The sequence below is a fragment of the Aulostomus chinensis genome, chromosome 23 (genome assembly GCF_037954235.1).
Source record: "Aulostomus chinensis isolate RoL2024-O1b breed Wild chromosome 23, RoL_Achi_v1.0, whole genome shotgun sequence".
Lineage (NCBI taxonomy): Eukaryota > Metazoa > Chordata > Actinopteri > Syngnathiformes > Aulostomidae > Aulostomus > Aulostomus chinensis.
In genome coordinates this window covers 11,688,901-11,705,769 of record NC_141342.1, presented here as the reverse complement: position 1 = coordinate 11,705,769, position 16,869 = coordinate 11,688,901, and the positions used below count along the sequence as shown (strand labels likewise).

At 41.3% G+C, this 16,869-nt stretch overlaps 1 protein-coding gene across 8 annotated transcripts in view; it reads left to right on the top strand.

The window, feature by feature from the left end:
- LOC147239554 (voltage-gated potassium channel KCNC1-like) overlaps positions 1-16,869 on the top strand; it is a 55,307-nt gene that overhangs the window by 24,739 nt on the left and 13,699 nt on the right. For 5 of the 8 annotated variants that reach the window (XM_086195005.1, XM_086195008.1, XM_086195007.1 and 2 more), the window contains exons 3-4: positions 6,450-7,431; positions 9,708-9,902. In XM_086195005.1, the coding sequence (XP_086051131.1) occupies positions 6,450-7,431; positions 9,708-9,902 (1,177 nt within the window). Of the gene's footprint in view, positions 1-6,449; positions 7,432-9,707; positions 9,903-10,876; positions 11,006-11,689; positions 11,711-16,869 lie in introns of all 8 variants that reach the window. The other 3 variants (XM_086195002.1, XM_086195003.1, XM_086195004.1) reach the window with 2 other exon arrangements.

Sequence of the window (16,869 nt, the reverse complement as noted above, 5' to 3'; positions counted from 1 at the left end):
TGGCAGCTAAAGGGGCTTCAAATGTCTGCTTTTAAACTTCCAGGAGTGATAAGTTCCGCCGCCATTTTGACTTCCGACTGGCCGCTTCCTTGACGGCCTCACTCGCCACAACAGGAAATGCAGCGCAGCGCAGAAGCTGTTCTGTAAACTGCTGAGATTATGAGAGGATGTAAACAAACAAAGACGTTACTCCACTGGAGGTGGTGACACGTTTCAAATGACCTGAGGCGTCTTCTTTTTCTGCCAAACATTCTTAAAAAAAAAAAGAAAAAGTTTTCATATCGAAAACCATCAGTAAAATGACGATATTGGCCAAAATCGTCAACTTGCATCAAGAGGTCTTGAGATTGTGGGTCATAAATGGCTGAAAGACAGCGAAGTCATACATAATTCAACACGTAGAGAAAATAAAACGGTGAAAAAAAGTAAAGACATCTTTTCTGTAGCGCTCTCGCTCCATCCTGCTCTCTACCTTTCCACTCAGTTTTACTGCTTGTCCATTTCACACGCCATGTCCCTGAAGGGAACTCTTTTAGTCATCCGCTTTGTCTTCTTCCAGTGTTTGACTGTTTTTTGTTTTTTGCTTTTTATGTAATCTCATCTTCATGTAGCAAAAACCTTCCATTTCAACATCACGATGCTGAGTAATAGTTCAGAATAGAAGCGCTGAGGTGACGGCAGTGATCAGGATGGTTTAAGACTAGTTCCTGTAACTAACCCAAGGTTATACTGGCACTTAAAGATAGAAAATAATAGATTAATCACCCATTGCGTTGCCCTTCAGCAGAACAGTTCTCTACTTCACATCGTTTAAATGTTCATTTTTCATGCTTCATTCATGTGCAGATTTCACATCATCCCTCAATGTCTTTTTTATAGTTGCTGACTGTGCAGCAGTTGTCGACCATTTGCTTTGCCCTCTGGGAAAGGACTTCCTCTGTCATACACCGGCCAGTTTACACCCTGTGCTCAAACAAAAGCAAAGCTAATAAAAGAGAAAATCCAGAATTCATCCAGAAATATTTTCAAGGTCAACCCCCCCACCACCACCTTATACACACACACACATCTTGGTCTGTTAATCAGTCATTCAGTAATCAGCAACCTGGTCACAATTTGGATGCTGCTCTTCTACGCTGAGCCATTTACACCAGCTGTAGTAGGAGCAGTATTTGGCTTAGTCCTGTCCTTGGTGCCTGAAAGCAGAGGCTAACGCAGTGGTTGTCATGGTGACAGAGAGAGCCAGGCAGGGCTGTGGTAATACTGTAATGATAAAGCTCTTCTGGATGGTGCCGCAGTAAACACAGCACCACAAGGGTCCCGTTAAGAAAGAGCGCAGTATAACGCCGTGCATGCAAAAATGCTTGTAGGGCTAATATCGACGCTAGCAATCTTCTCTTTGGTTATATCATTTACAGCACCTCCTCCTTTCTTCTTCTCCATCTCTCTCTCTCTCCTCTCTCTCTTTCCTTTGGATTGTGAGATATACACGTCATTGTCTTCTCTCCTCCGCTGATTCTTTCGCCTCATTCCTCTACATTCTTTCACTCTCTCTTATTTATTCATCCATCCAAACACTCTCGATCAACTTCCTCTCGCAATTCCTCATTTGCTTCTCTCTCCTCCTCCTCCTCTCAGTCGCTCTCTCTCTTTCTCTCTCTCTCCTTTAAATTTATGTTGATGATCTTTCTAAATCTAATTTCAGAGTCTTGAGAGTGGCGGAGACTCTATTGGGCCTTGAAGGTCATTGGGCTGCAGGTGTCACACATGGAAGCTTTACTGTAGGGAATTTAACGCATTAGTCTTCGCAGCAATATTACAGTGCACCTCTGAATCATATATTCAGCAGCAGCAGCAGCAGCAGCAGCAGCAGCAGCAGCACGCCTGTTCAGACCAGAACACACACTCACACGCACGCACGCGCACACACACACACACACACACACACACACACACACACACACACACACACACACACACATTTGCATGTCCTCATGTTGCAGAGAAGGGAAGGGTGAACAGAGACAAAGTGCCCGCGGAGATAAATAAGTGTGAAGTGACAGATTTCTACTCCTCCTTTTATCTTCTTCCTCCTCCACCTCTTTCCTCTCTTTCTACCGCTCCGCTCATCCTCCTCCATCACCTCGATGCAGTGTTTATGTAGCTACCACTCACTATCTGTGATCAGCAAGCGTGCGCACACTCCTCCCGTGCCCATAGGCTGTTTGTCTCTCTCACTTTGTCACCTATGTCCACATGCACACGTGTGCCAGTCGCCACGACAACATGATGCCCGCCCGCCCGCCCGCGCGCGCACGCATGTGTGTGTGTGTGTGTGTGTGTGTGGATGTGGACATATACAGTACACACATCTACTATGTTTTTGAAATGTATTTTTTAGAAATACTCAGGATGCAGCAGAATATTAAAAAGGCTGCCATGAAGTATTGATCAATACTGATTTGATGTTCAGTGCTACACTTTAATCCACCATCTTAAAAAGACTGTTTAATTGAACTGCTGCAGTATTGTGGCTTTCAGCGATACCAAATTAATGCATCCTGTTGGTTCATGCTGCAGTAGATGTTCATGCTAAGTGCAAGTGATACCTTGAATATAGGCTACTGTTGGTTGAATGTCTTCCCAGGAGAGTTAAGCTTCCTCTGTATCGAGGAGGGTTGGTTGCAAACTGAAACTCCTGGTTCCAGATCCAGAAACCTTGATTTCTGCTTAAGAGGAAAACACTTTCTTCTTGTTAACTAATATCTACTAATAGACGTATGTAGCCATCTGTCAGGACCTGCAGGCTGTTCTTCTTTACATATAAACCGTGTAATTGTGAGCCAGGAGCAAGACTTTGGGACATTTTGCAACCATTTGAACCTCTTTTTATAGTAAGATGTCAGGACATTTTACATTGTTTTGACGTATTTTAACTCAAAACGTGGTCATTTCCTAACCCTAATGTTGGTGTCGTGCTGGTGTTAACTCAGCTTAAATCACAGCTCTGTTTTATAATATGAATAAAATCCTTTTTTGGCATTTTGTTGGCAGGTTCTCACTCACTCAAGGGTGTCTTCGCAGGCCGAGTGGACATTTGTAGAGTTATGAATAATTATTCATGAAATTATCGTTTGAAAGTTATCGTACACATATTGGACTGTGGCGTGCATCAAAAAGTGTGTGTTTGTTTAAGCTAGCATGCATTGCTAACATCATGAAAGATGGGCCGCATGAAAACGGGGGGAAACGCAGCTTCGCTTTAGAGAAGAAAAGCTTGTGAAGCTGAGCAAACCCTTCACAGCACTTCATCTCAGACTGACTGGTGTTTTTTCGGATGCAGTTGATTTTCTCCTGATATACAATTCCATCGCACGATTGTTGTCGATATTTGGAGTGCAGAGATTGTCATTTAAGGCTTATAAACCTTGGATTCTGGATGGTTGCAGAATTTACCAAAGTAATACTTTACAAACGTACAGGTTTTGGTCGGATGTATTATTATTTAATTTTGATGTACTGCAGGTATAATAACATTTTTAATACAGAGACACTTGATGGACAGAGACGCAGGGAAGACACTCCCTCTGGTCGGCAGGAGTCATTGTATCAAGTGAAAGAAGTGCTAATAAACTATTAGCTTCCTGTCTCCTGATAATGACTTTCTCTCTGCTCTCTGTTTATCATTTCTCTTCTGCTTTTTGTCCTCTTCCTTGTCTTTTCTAAAGTTGCGCTACACAGTCACATCTCGTCACATTGATGGGAATGATAAGACACATCAGCTTAGCTTTGAAAATCTCAGCTCAGGATACTTTACTCTGTCAGCGTTTGAATCACGCTCTCTCTTTTAGTTTCACTGTTTTGGCTTTCGGTTTTTGACTTTCTCATATTTTTATCGTTCTTTTTTGTCCTTTTCTTCTTGGCCACTTCAACTCTCTCCTTTATGCTTCTCCACGCATGAATCCGCTTCGTCTGGTCTCCCTCCCACCTGTCCGCCCCCCTCCGGTGTCTCCACCTGTGTAGCCTACATAGAAGACATAATGTTACTGTAGTTTTGCCACTATTTTCTCTTTTGCACCCTCGAGTATGTGTGTGTGTGTTTGTTTGTTTATACACATATAAATTCACTTTGAGGGAACAATTCTCATCTTTGCAGCTTTTACGAATGCCTCTCACCTCCTCTAACTCTTAATTATATGACTTACATCATTGTCATTGTAAGAAATAATGGCAACGTTGACATAAAAACAACAGAACACTTCAGGGCTACACTCTTCTAGTTGCCCTGATTTGTACATGTGAAGGATTTCTGGTGTTCAGCCAATGAAGGATCATCCTGAGTTGGTCCCACCGGTGCTATCCTGTTTCCCTGAGACGTGTGGGGGGTTGGGAGTGGGGGGGGGGGGGGGGGGGCTGCTATGGGGTAGAGGTAGGAGGGTGATTGAGAACCTCAGTATGTGTGTGTTTTCATGATACAGAGGGGGAGAGCACTGCAGCAATCTCAGAAAGTAGGTCAGACACCGACTAGCGAGAAACATAGTGGAGGAGAAAAGAGGTACGGGGAAGAGATGGAGAGAGAACGGGATAAAATTGGGATAGAAAGAGATACTATTAACACACCAGAGTTGAATATCTTGAAGTATTGCTTCTGTGAATGAATTTCTTCAATGGATAGTGCACCTACAGCTGCAGGCAACATGTGCTGAACGTATAGGACTTTCCAGGAGTTCCATTTTCTTCGGCTAAATGCTAGTCAGCTAATGCCCTCAGCAGCAATATTAATTCTTAGTCTGTTTCAGTGACTCGTCTAATTTCCAATTCAAAAAGACAGAATGGAGACTTTTCAATAAATATAACTCCATTTCCTTAGTTCTAAGACATCCTCTTAGAAGTATGTTGCCCCTGATATTACTTAAGTGCATAATGTCAAAAATACATAGTGACACACACAATGCACTGAGGGCACTCAGGCATCTTATATATATGGGCTCCACTCAAGGATGAATTACCTTTCTCTTTTGCTCCTCAGGCCATGTCTGTGTTTTATTATTTATTTGATGTAGCACAAAGTATACTGCATCTATAAATACACTGCAGGGCTGGTAGGAATGGGCCGATACAGGGAAAGATTGTGTTTGTGCGCACGCACACACGCACACACACACACACACACACACACACTTACAGTAATTGATTCGTTGACAATTCCGGGGTCATCATAAGCTTCGGTACATCTAGACATAGATGGTCAATGCTCGGAACAGTTGCCTTTGTGCGTGATGAAAAAGTGTTGTATGTTTCTATTGACGCTTCTGTTCTGGAATCTGCACGCAAACATTTCTGTAAGCGTGTCGGGAAGGCACAAATATTGTTGAATTTGGTTTCTACGCGACCGGAGAAAACACAAAGGGCTGTGATACGAACTAAAGGAAGTTAAACGACCAACACCAGCCGTAAATAATCTCAATGCCTTCCACTCTCAGCTTTGACGCAACGTTGCCTGCAACAAACAGAACTCCGTTGTTGTTTCACTCGTCCTATTCTCAGATGTCCCTTTTTTTTTTTTACTTCACTGGCTTTGGTTGACATCATGGCAGACAGTCTTTTTGTCCTGTATTATCCTCTTAATCCGCGGGCATAAAAAGTGCAATCTGTAGTTTGCACGAGCCAGCAAAAATCCACTAGACGATGCTTTGAGCAGAGAGGTCCGCAGGCAACATGGAGGAAAAGATAAAATCAGCAAAGAGATCTTTCAAGTGTTACATTTTACCTTTAGAAACAGGAAAAATAAATGTAATGCGACAAGCACAGTGCAACAGCATTGAAGTGTTTGATCTATAGTATTATAAGTATGTCTTAGTATGGATTATCTTCTTTTTTTTGGTGTGGATGTCAAACAGAAATTGTGACTGCCATTTTTACCCAGTTGTCTAATATTAAATTGCTACTTTTTAAAAAGTTATAATCACAATAAGTCATCATTTCATGACGACACATCAAGTGAAAGGTACTGACACGTCTTTTTATGGGTGTAATTGTTCGTCACAGTAATTCCTGCCCGTCAGATATGATTCAGTCAGGCCTGATGAGTCTGTGGTCACAACAGGGATTGTCCTTGAGGCGTTCAGGGTCCGTTGTTCTCTGCTTGTATTTAGTATTTGTACGTATTCAAACAATATGAAATGAAAAAGATCATTATTTTCTGACGGGTCTATTTTTTAAATTAAAAAAACTGGTATATTTATTTTGTTCAAAATATTTTAAAGAGCATTTAGATGCGACATTTTATACTACACTTATACCACAGTTGGATTCAGAGTTGTTAATCTTTTTATGTTGCTGGATTGTCTTAACTTGCCACTGACTCTTGTCTCGTTCCCTCACTTTCTCTCTGCCTCATCTCTCTATCTCTTCTCTCCACGCTGATTTCTTCTTCCTCTCCCTCTCAGTATGTGGCATTTGGTTCTCTATTCTTCATCCTCATCTCCATCTCCACTTTCTGCATGGAGACGCATGAGGCCTTCAACACCATCATCAACAAGACAGAGAATGTCACGATGGGGAACATCACCCGTGAGGAGACTGTATATGAAGTGGTGACTGACAGCTGGTTGACATATGTGGAAGGTGTCTGTGTCATTTGGTTCACCATTGAGGTTCTCCTGCGAGTCATCTTCTGCCCTGACAAATTAGAATTCTTCAAAAGCACCCTCAACATCATCGACTTTGTCGCTATCCTGCCCTTCTATCTGGAGGTGGGCTTAAGTGGTCTCTCCTCCAAAGCTGCCAAGGATGTCCTGGGATTCCTCCGTGTTGTACGATTTGTCCGTATCCTCCGAATCTTCAAGCTGACCCGTCACTTTGTGGGTCTCCGTGTTCTCGGCCATACCCTTCGTGCTAGCACCAATGAATTCCTCCTGCTCATCATCTTCTTAGCCCTGGGCGTCCTCATCTTCGCCACTATGATTTACTATGCTGAAAGAATCGGCGCCGACCCAGATGACCCGACAGCCAGCGCCCACACCAACTTCAAGAATATCCCCATTGGATTTTGGTGGGCCGTTGTGACCATGACCACACTAGGATATGGAGATATGTACCCAGAGACATGGTCAGGAATGCTGGTGGGGGCGTTGTGTGCCTTGGCTGGTGTGCTGACCATTGCTATGCCTGTACCTGTCATTGTCAACAACTTTGGCATGTACTACTCTCTGGCTATGGCCAAACAAAAGCTGCCCAAAAAGAAGAACAAACATATTCCCAGAGCGCCTCAACCAGGGTCGCCAAACTACTGCAAACCAGACGCCCTGGCCATGGCGACTGCATCACCGCAAAGGATCTTGGGAAACGTCTTAGGTGGAGTGATGGGATCCGGAGGCATAGGGGGTGACTGCCCTCTCGCCCAAGAAGAAATTATAGAGATCAACAGAGGTGAGATGTTTCATGTGAAGTCAAACAAATTGTTGAGATAAGGGTGTTTGTCCAAGTGAAATTTGAATGCTCGTTGTTCTGTTTCATTCATTTGCCTCACGCTGCGAGTTTGATGGGAACGGTTGGATTTGAGCGTCAAAAGGAAGTGGTAGTATCGAGAAATGATGCATAGTTGATTCTGGATCCTCTCTGGAGAGATCAGTGGCCCATCAGAAGTCATGGGTAATTTATAATCAACTGGTAGGTCCGCAGTCGCCTCAAGGGCTTCCATCTGTCAGACAAAAACTACCACGATGGAGTAAAGTGAACTCAATTATCAATTAAAACAGCTTAATGTATTTCACTTTGGGCTGACTTGACATAATTTCTTTCCGGGGGGGGGGGGGTTGTTAACAGTAAAATCATGGGGAGAGGTCATTTGGCTCTTATTTGGCTCTGCTTACATGCTGCACCATTAGTGACATACAACAATAATGCACCTTTAATGCATTACTTTACTGCCATAGACATCAGTGTTCGGGGAAATACTACGATCATTAGTGCTTTTACTACATTTGATCTGTTTGGCTTTCTTCCAGTTTGAAAATGTTCTTCTTTTTAGGGCCTGAGCCAGAAGGTACTTCAGGCGAAGACCCTAATTTTTGTTTGTTATTCCTCCTGTCATTTAAATTTCTTTGCAGGAAGTTGAAAACTGCTTTAAATCTGCATTTGCTACTCCACGTTTGACAGTTTTACAGACGGGTCCCCCTCTACTTTCAAGGCTTTAGACGCTGTGATGTAAATGATCTTCAGAAGTGGGGCTGTGCGATATGGTTAAAAATGTATATCCCAATATAAGTCATTCTCAACCTTGATAATAATATACATCTTAATATGTATTCTCTAAATTCTTTGAAAAAGATATGAACAATTTAACTGCATGTCTCATGACTTTATTTTGACAGAGGTGGACAGAGTACACAACCGCACTACTTGAGTAAAACTACAGGTACTCCTTGTCAAATATTACTCCAGCACAAGGAAAAGTAGCTTGCTCAAAATATTACTTAAGTACTTTAGTATTTGCTTTAAAAAATTACTTAAGTACAAGTATTAAAAAAATATATCAGGAAATTCAGGAAAGGAAAGTAGCTTTATTGTCCTGATACAACACATTGATGCGATTCTGCTCCAGACTTGTTTACTGCTCAGAAATAAACAAAAAGGCAAGAAGCCTTCAGAACACAGACATTTATTGTAACATTCGGTGTATCCTTTCCTTAGCTAATTAGCTTTAAATTACTGTTTTTAAACATGTTTTTTCTTTTATTGGCTCGTTTACTTTACTTATATCACGCGTCACTGCCAAAAATTATCCGGATAACCCGCATCAATCAGTGGGGAGTTTCTCCGTGAGTTCCTCTCGCAGTTTCTTCCTCCATTTCTTCATCCATTTTCCTCCACGCGCATCCATATTGGCAATGTTAAGTTTCGCTTTGAACATGACGCAGGGCGCGACTTGATACAGGTACGGCAATACGGCTTAGAAAATCCATGAGCCAATCAGCAGAAAGTTTTATTTTCTCCAAATTTTGCGCTACAAGCTATAAGCTGTTGATGATGGATGGAGGGATGGATGGATGGATGGATGGATGGATGGAAATACAAACGAAGGGTACTGTCTCTTTTCCTTTCTCCCTACATTTGTGATATTGAGCCTCTAAAATGGCACGAACTTGTCAACAAACACCTTGATTCAATTCCAAGCAATTAAAATATCTAATAGCCCCGAAAAAAAGTGCAAAAAAGAAAACATCTGTTTTATTAATAACATAAAATACTCTTGTAAAGGAGTTCTACAGCTACTTTGTGACAGTTTACACCATATGATATCCCACAGCCCTTTAGTAAGGTGTATTTTTTGTCTTATCATTAGCAAAACTCATAAAAACAGTTGCAATAATACAGGGAGAAATCCATGCAAATTCTAAATAGATTGTTTTGGTGATAATTTAGCACAATAATATTTTTTTTTCTCATAGATGACCTATAACCTTCAGTTAGTTTGAAGTGTTGTGATTGTGATGGACTGTTTTGTGGCTTAAGTCTGATATCGTGTTTAAATCTCTTGAGGTATCACCATTTTACCGTAATAATCCTGTTTTTGTGTCAGCTTGGTGAGTATCAAAAAAACCCTAAAAGGTGACAACCTGTGATGTAACAGCTGTATATTCACCCTCACGTCACGTACACACTTTGCTCTCATGTGCGATGTTCTCCTATACGCTCCCTCTTAGATTCCAAGCAGAACGGTGATGCAGCGTCGGCTGCTTTGGCTAACGAAGACTGCCCCACCATCGACCAGGTGCTGAGCCCAGATGAGAGGAGCCCTATCGGGCGAGGGCCTACCCGGGAACGCTACCAGCAGGACCGCGCCTGCTTCCTGCTTAACACCAGGGAATTCCGAGCCACAGATGGGAATGTACGGAAAGGTACGTTTCCCACCAGGAGACATATACATAAACATCTTATATAAACAGATCCATATGGTAAAATGCCAAATCATGTTCACATTACATATCTGGAAGCTGGTACAGCTTAGCTCATGTATGCACACAAACATGTAGCAGAGATGGGTTTTAGAAGCCTCACCTGCAATTCTTATTGAGATCTCCAATGAAGCAGCTAGCAAGTAAACACAGTAACACACACACACGCACACACACACACACACACACACACACGCACACACACACACACACACACACACATACACACGCAGACGTAGCTCTTCTGCTCTGCTCTTGTTTGTTTCCACTTCTTTACATTCATGTTGTCTGTCTTTCCATCAACGCTCGCTTGGTTTCATAATTTATTTCTTCTATCATTGTCTGTGCCGCAATCTTTCTCTCTCCCTATCTCTCTCTCGCTCTTTCTCTCTCTCTCTTTCTATCGCTCTCTCTCTCTCCTCTGGCTTCCTCAGTCTTCCATCTTTCCATGTGTGTTTTGTCCTGTATGTGTCACACGCATTCATGCGCGTAAACGATCTGTCTCTCTCTCTGTCTTCTTTACTCAGACAGTTGACCATGCATTAATTTATTTCTCGTCACTTCTCTCTCTCTCTATCTCTCTCTCTCTCTCTCCTTGCCTTTAATCATCCTTTTTTATTTTGCCTGCCCCCTCCCTATGTAATGACCTTCCCAACCTAAACTTCCCCTCATTCCCCCTCCTACCTCCCTTTCCCTTCTACACCATCTTTAAACCTACAACCCTTCCCCTTATTCTCCTTTGTACCACGTTACCCCCCTCCCTCACTTTTTCTTTGTTTACCTCATATGCCTTCATGCTCCTTGATTTATTTTTTTACTGCAATCTAACCACCACCACCACTGCCGCCAACCTGCACCTAAACACTCCCTCACACTCCCTCCAAACTTTCAACACCCCCCTGTTTACAACAAACTAGAGGCAGCAGCCCTGGCACCCAGCCCAGACTCCCCTCTGACTGAGGATTGGTATAAGATGGAAGGGTCTCTGTTACAGCAGGACCTCAATGCAAACTCCACCTCTTCCTGGATCAAACCATAGACCAGAGGTAACAATCAATTGAAAAGTAAACGACAACCAACAACAACAACAACAAAAAAATGCCGAGAAAATTGAATCTGGCTCTCCAGCATGCTCCTGCAGTTGCACATGTCACTAGTTTGGCACCCACTTCAACACACGTTGCTTGACAAAAAAACAAAAAAAAAATCACTGATACACACTCACACACGCCACCGTTTTCACAGTGTTGTGCCTGCAAGTTTTAAGGTGTTTTCTGTATCTGGAAGAGTGGAAAATGTCTTATGAGAAGGGGTTTATTGCAGTCTTGAGCTCAGGTTAGGCAGCAGCAGGAATCATCCTAACCTCAGCCCAACATTCTACCTGCATTTGCTGTTGTGAACAATGTTGCACACACCTGAACATTTTGCACAATCTTTTGAGTGTTTAAAAAAAAACAAAAAAAAAAAAACGGAAAGAAAAAAAGCCTTGCGTTTCATGTCCACAATAAGTAGCGTGCACATACCGAATACTTGTGTGTCTGTTTGAAAGCTTAAAAAGAGTGTGTCCGTGTGCACATACATCCAGCAGCTCAAGTGTGAATAACCCAGTGTCCTGTGTCAATAACTGCTAATAAAACACACACACACACACACTGAAGAAGATTGAACGGGAACAGCGGCTCACATTGTTGTCTGATGTGCCTCTGTGTTGTTGTTGTCTCTCTCTTCAGGTTGTGTCATATCACGCGTGTGTATGTGGGCTTTTTCATTCTTACATGTTAAAACACTGTGTCTCTGTCCTCTCAATGCCGTCTGAGTGTTGTGCTTGTGTTGTCGTGTGTGGCTTACTTTTATTTATTTTGTATTTTTTTTTTGTTGTTTTTTTGGTTTAGTTTTTCTCCTTCTACTGTGTTTACTGGTGTTACTCTCAACCCCACGGACCTCAGCCTTGGCAAACATTAGCGCGCACTGCAACTTAGCAATAGTTTGCCTCGAAAACACACACTCTTCTTGTGCCTTTATATATAAAATATGTACATGTACTCATGCCTTTTACAATCCCAGACACTGAAAAACACCTTCTTCTTTCTATACAAGAACTGATCTGAGGCTCAGACGGGGATACTTACATGTACATATGCCGTGTTAAATGTTAAATTAATTAGCTAATAGCTTAACATGTGTGCGGTGTAGCCTATTTTACAAGGCCCAAGGTCACTGGGGTCAGCGGAGACATCAAGGTCATGGGATAGTACCTCTTGAAACATGCCGCGCTGACACCAAGCACCAAAAAAAAAAAAAAAAAAAAAGGTTTGTTTAACTGGACCTATTAATCAGTTTGTTTATTTTTGTTTTAACAATGATGCTGATTCACTGAGCGGTAAATGGGTCTGAAATACTATTCCCTAGACCATGTAGTTGTGCTTTCAGTGCCCAGTGTAGTCCAAAGTTCAGCACCTTTGCAGAGACATGGCTAGAAACAAAACAGGTAGACGCTACACTTGGTGACTGAAAGACTTAACTGAGCAGACAGACAGTCAAACGCAGCGGCAGCTTTGATTGAAAAAGTGGCTACATGGTGTGAAAGGTAAGCAAGCCACGTCCTTCACTGTAGACCCCGGACACTGCTTCAGTGTTAGTATAATTCAGATGTAAAAACGCCTATTTAAATGCTATAAAAATCCCTCTTTAAAGCAAACACGGAGTCCATTCTGTACACGACTTTATTGGGGTTAGCGCCTCAATTCGCTTGTTGCAGTAACAGTTGGACGACAAATTGTCCCAGAAACCATTGTAATAAATGATATTATTATTTTGACACGGGGATAATGATAATAGCACAATAATGATAGAGACTTTCAAAAAGAATGATTGACTGATAAAAATAGAAATCAGAATTAGTGAAAAATGTTAAGATGTCCTAAATAGATAAAGCCAAAGTAAAATTTAAACAAAAAAATGTCGTAGTTATGTGAACAAACAGCCGTTCAGCACATTTATTGCATGATGTCAGGCTCCGTGGATCCTTTGATTCCCACATTCTGGTTGGTTAATGCTGGTTCTCTATCTCTGTGTGTTTTGAGCACGGAGTTTCATCGGTGTTTACCATAAATGCCGGAGAAGTTCGATCTGTTCGGCGCCATCTCTGCAATCGACGCTCGTCGGGGCAGTCAAAAGCAGGATTCTGTATATATGGCAGTAAAATGTCTCACGATTTAAGCAAAGATAAACTAAACAAAACATGTAGATTACAAGCAACAACAACAAAAAACTTAAACCCAAAAACATTAGGTTCCTGTTCTCCAACGGAAGTTCTCCTTGTTTTTAAAGAGGGATTCTCCTGCTGTGTAAAACCAATCCTATGTGTGCTTCAGTTGTGATTTATTTCATAGATACACGCTTAAAATGTCTTCGCCAACTCCTATTTTTATTCTTCTATTTGATTGTCGGCCTTTTGGCTTCCTTTGCTCTAAATTCAATATGCATGGCTCAGTAAGGTTGAACTGTCAATCATCCTTTTTTGATTGGCCCAGTCGCTCCTCTAGACGTTCTTCGAGGATCTCAGTCTTGTCGGTTCCTTCTTTCTTACTGTGCCTTTTCAGTTTCGTACAGTTACGTTCCTCACTATTTTTGTACAAGTTGTTTGCTCCCCCCCCCCCCTTTTTTTTAAACAGCTGTTTTTCTCACATGGTGTGTACGTCTTTCATTCACTTCTTTTGTGGTGGATATGAGTTTTACGGAAAATTTAATTTGGAATTCCTATGTTTTTTTCTGTCGACTGTTTAAGACATTTGAGTTGTGTACAGTGATATTGTGTTGTCTGTCAGTTTGACCTCTCCTATGTTGCTGTTGTGTGTTCATTTGAGTTTTATCATCACCTACTTTTGACTGGCAGAATACAGAAATTTGACGTTTTAAAAATGAATTAAACAAGGAGGAAACGTCACCATATCAAGTCATTCCCAGGTACTGAGACTCCAAATTCATTATAAACCTTAAAATATTCAATTATATTTTATCTTGTGACTCAGGAACAGGAATTAGACGGACTATTTTAATCGCACCTTTAAACTGTTTCCTCAGTGCAACTTGATACAATTTTTTTAGGTTTAAAAAAATACTATACATTATATAAATAAAAAGCTACACATTTGCTGCAACCCTTTCAGGCTGTTTTCCATCAGGGTTATGCTATTAAAGATTTCTAATGCTAGTCGTCATCGAGAATCGAAGTCTTTAATGACCGCTCCAGTGTTGTTTCTACCTGTGCTCGTGCTAAAATTAGTTATCCTGGACAGTTTCCAACAAACAAATGAAACATCCTGACACTTGTCAATGTCCTCCTATGTGTCGTCGTACTTTTTTTTTTTTCTTTTTTTTTTTAGCAAGTAAAACTGTTTCTCACTAAGTCACCTCATCACACCGCTCAGCAAATACTACTTCGTCTGCGCCAGATTTTTACCTTTGAATGGACATCATCATTCAACATGCGCTCTGTATTCATGTGTGTGTGTTTAATATGAATTATTAAGGGGATATACATAACAGCTGGTGATGTATATGACCTACATGCAGGTAACAGGAGGATACGGTAGCATGCCCAACTAGTTTAGCTACCGTACGGACACATTGTGGCTTCGCCGATGCTTATGAAACGATCCATATATCTAATTAGGGGTAACAGGAGATCTCACCAGCTTTAACAGGCAATTGATCGAATGTAAGAATGATACAGCATCCGTCCATGCCAAGAATAGATTGTGAACTTTGAGAAGACCCAGTGTATCGATGGCAAACACATGAAATTTTAAGACTTATGGGACTTCTAACATACATTTTTAACCTCTTGACATCCATATACTGTATCTGTTTTCTGTAAAAGATGATTTATCCTTTGTTGTTTCAATTCTAACTAATTATTATTTTCTTTGGTAAACAGTCTGGTCAGAGTATTTGCAGTTTTTTTTCCCTCCTCTCTGTTTTTGTCTGTGTGCTCCCTCTCCATAACCACCTCCTCCTCTTCCCCCTCCTCTTGTGATTAACACTCATTCTCCATCCCATCCCCAGGCCGTCACTGCAGTGCAAGTGTAACTAAAGTCTGACTGTAGGTAGGTACGTACTCCCTCCGTAGTGTAAATTAAGTGTGACTTGGAATTATGTCATTACTGAACACAGTGACAGCCAGACTCTCCATTTCCCCTGATACAGAACCCCAGAGCACAAAAGCCCCGTTGATGTTCTTGTAAATACAGTATTTAAGCAGCTAGTAGACCGTGACAGACTGCAGTGGCTCAGACACGATTACCTTTATTAGAATTTTTTTTCTTTTTAATTTCTGAAAACTTTATTTGTTTTTAGTTTTAAGGACCGCCACATTTAAAAAAACCAAACCTTTGCATTCATATACTCTTGTGTGTGTGTGTATACGTATCATCACAATCCCATTACTGACAGTCCTTCATCAATTTCAACTCCCATCTTATCGAGAGATGTATTTTGTTCTCTTCTTTATTTTTTTACTTGCATCATACTTGACAAGTGTTTAAAATTCGCTCAGTCTAAAATCAAAGAGTGCCGTAAACGAGCTACATTTATCCAAAGTAACAGTAACAGTCACAACCTTTACTCAAATACTACAAGATAACACTGTAAAGGTGTTCTTACGTGTCATCTCAGCAGTCTGGATGCGTGTTCTTTCTTTTACTTGCTTTATACTTTGCATGCTGCGTGCTGTTTTTTTGTTTTTTGTTTTTGTTTGTCTTAGCACCAAGATTAGATCCAAATAAATCTCTGTCGCGCAAATCCTTTTTACTGAGGTTGGTATTTGAGCTCTCAAACTTTTTGAACTCCTGTCACGTATTCAATGATTTTAATGAGGGCTACAGCGCGCAATACGCTCGACAGTCAGATCCTTTAAGGAACACTGCAACATTTTGGGTGTTATATTCATTTGCCATCGACTCCAGGGCCGCTAGATACCCGCTTCTCTTCTGTGCGTGTCTTAGGGATGTGAGATCAACTTACACCAGCTGACTGCTAGTTAGCTTTACACAATGAATGGTAATGTTAGCTTCCAAAACCTGTGGTTCCTCCTCTTTGTATTCTGGTGAAAACACATCAGATTCAGGAAGTAATCTTCCTCTCTAATAAAGTCAGACGTGTACTAGCAGCTGTGGTCTAGTCGTCTACAAACATATTGTCTTGTTAGCTGAAGTTGAAGGTGCTTTGTCCATCAAGAAAATAGTTCCGGCTATGTGTCTCTTTATAAAATTACAATTAATTAATTTATTAATACAATGTAATGTCATTCTTAATGTAATGCACAAAAAAGATGTATTTGATGACATTCGATGGAGGTGTGCTAACTCTGCCAGCCTAGTCGCTACCATTCATTACGCTAAGCTCTGTCTCTGTCTCTCCCCAGAAGTTGGTGTGTTCTTTTAAAAAACAACTTATATTTAGGCAGATATTTAATTTTTAAATGCACAACATATAGTGGTGGGAAATTTGGTTCCTTTTACGGATTCGAGTCCTTCTGGGTCGCTCACTGAACAGATCCGGGTTAACGAGTCTTTTGAGTCACTTGAGCCAGTATCACCAAGAGCATAGTCCTAGATGACGCACAGTCCGAACACCCGCTGACGTCACCTGCCCCGAGGAGCAGGGGGACTCATCGATGAGAGCGCTGCAGGACAGGGGAAATAATTTAGGCAGAAGCAAAGGGATTGACTTTTATGTTTTATTTTCGTATTGAATCAAAGAAAAAGCCTGTCATGTTGTGAAACATAACCACACGCATTCATTTTACAAGCGTGATCGTTTCATTTAATGTCATCGCAAACTAACGTGAACACAGAGTTTTCCTGTGTTAATTTGGAGGTAAAAGCTGCTTAGTTTAACCCACTCTCTC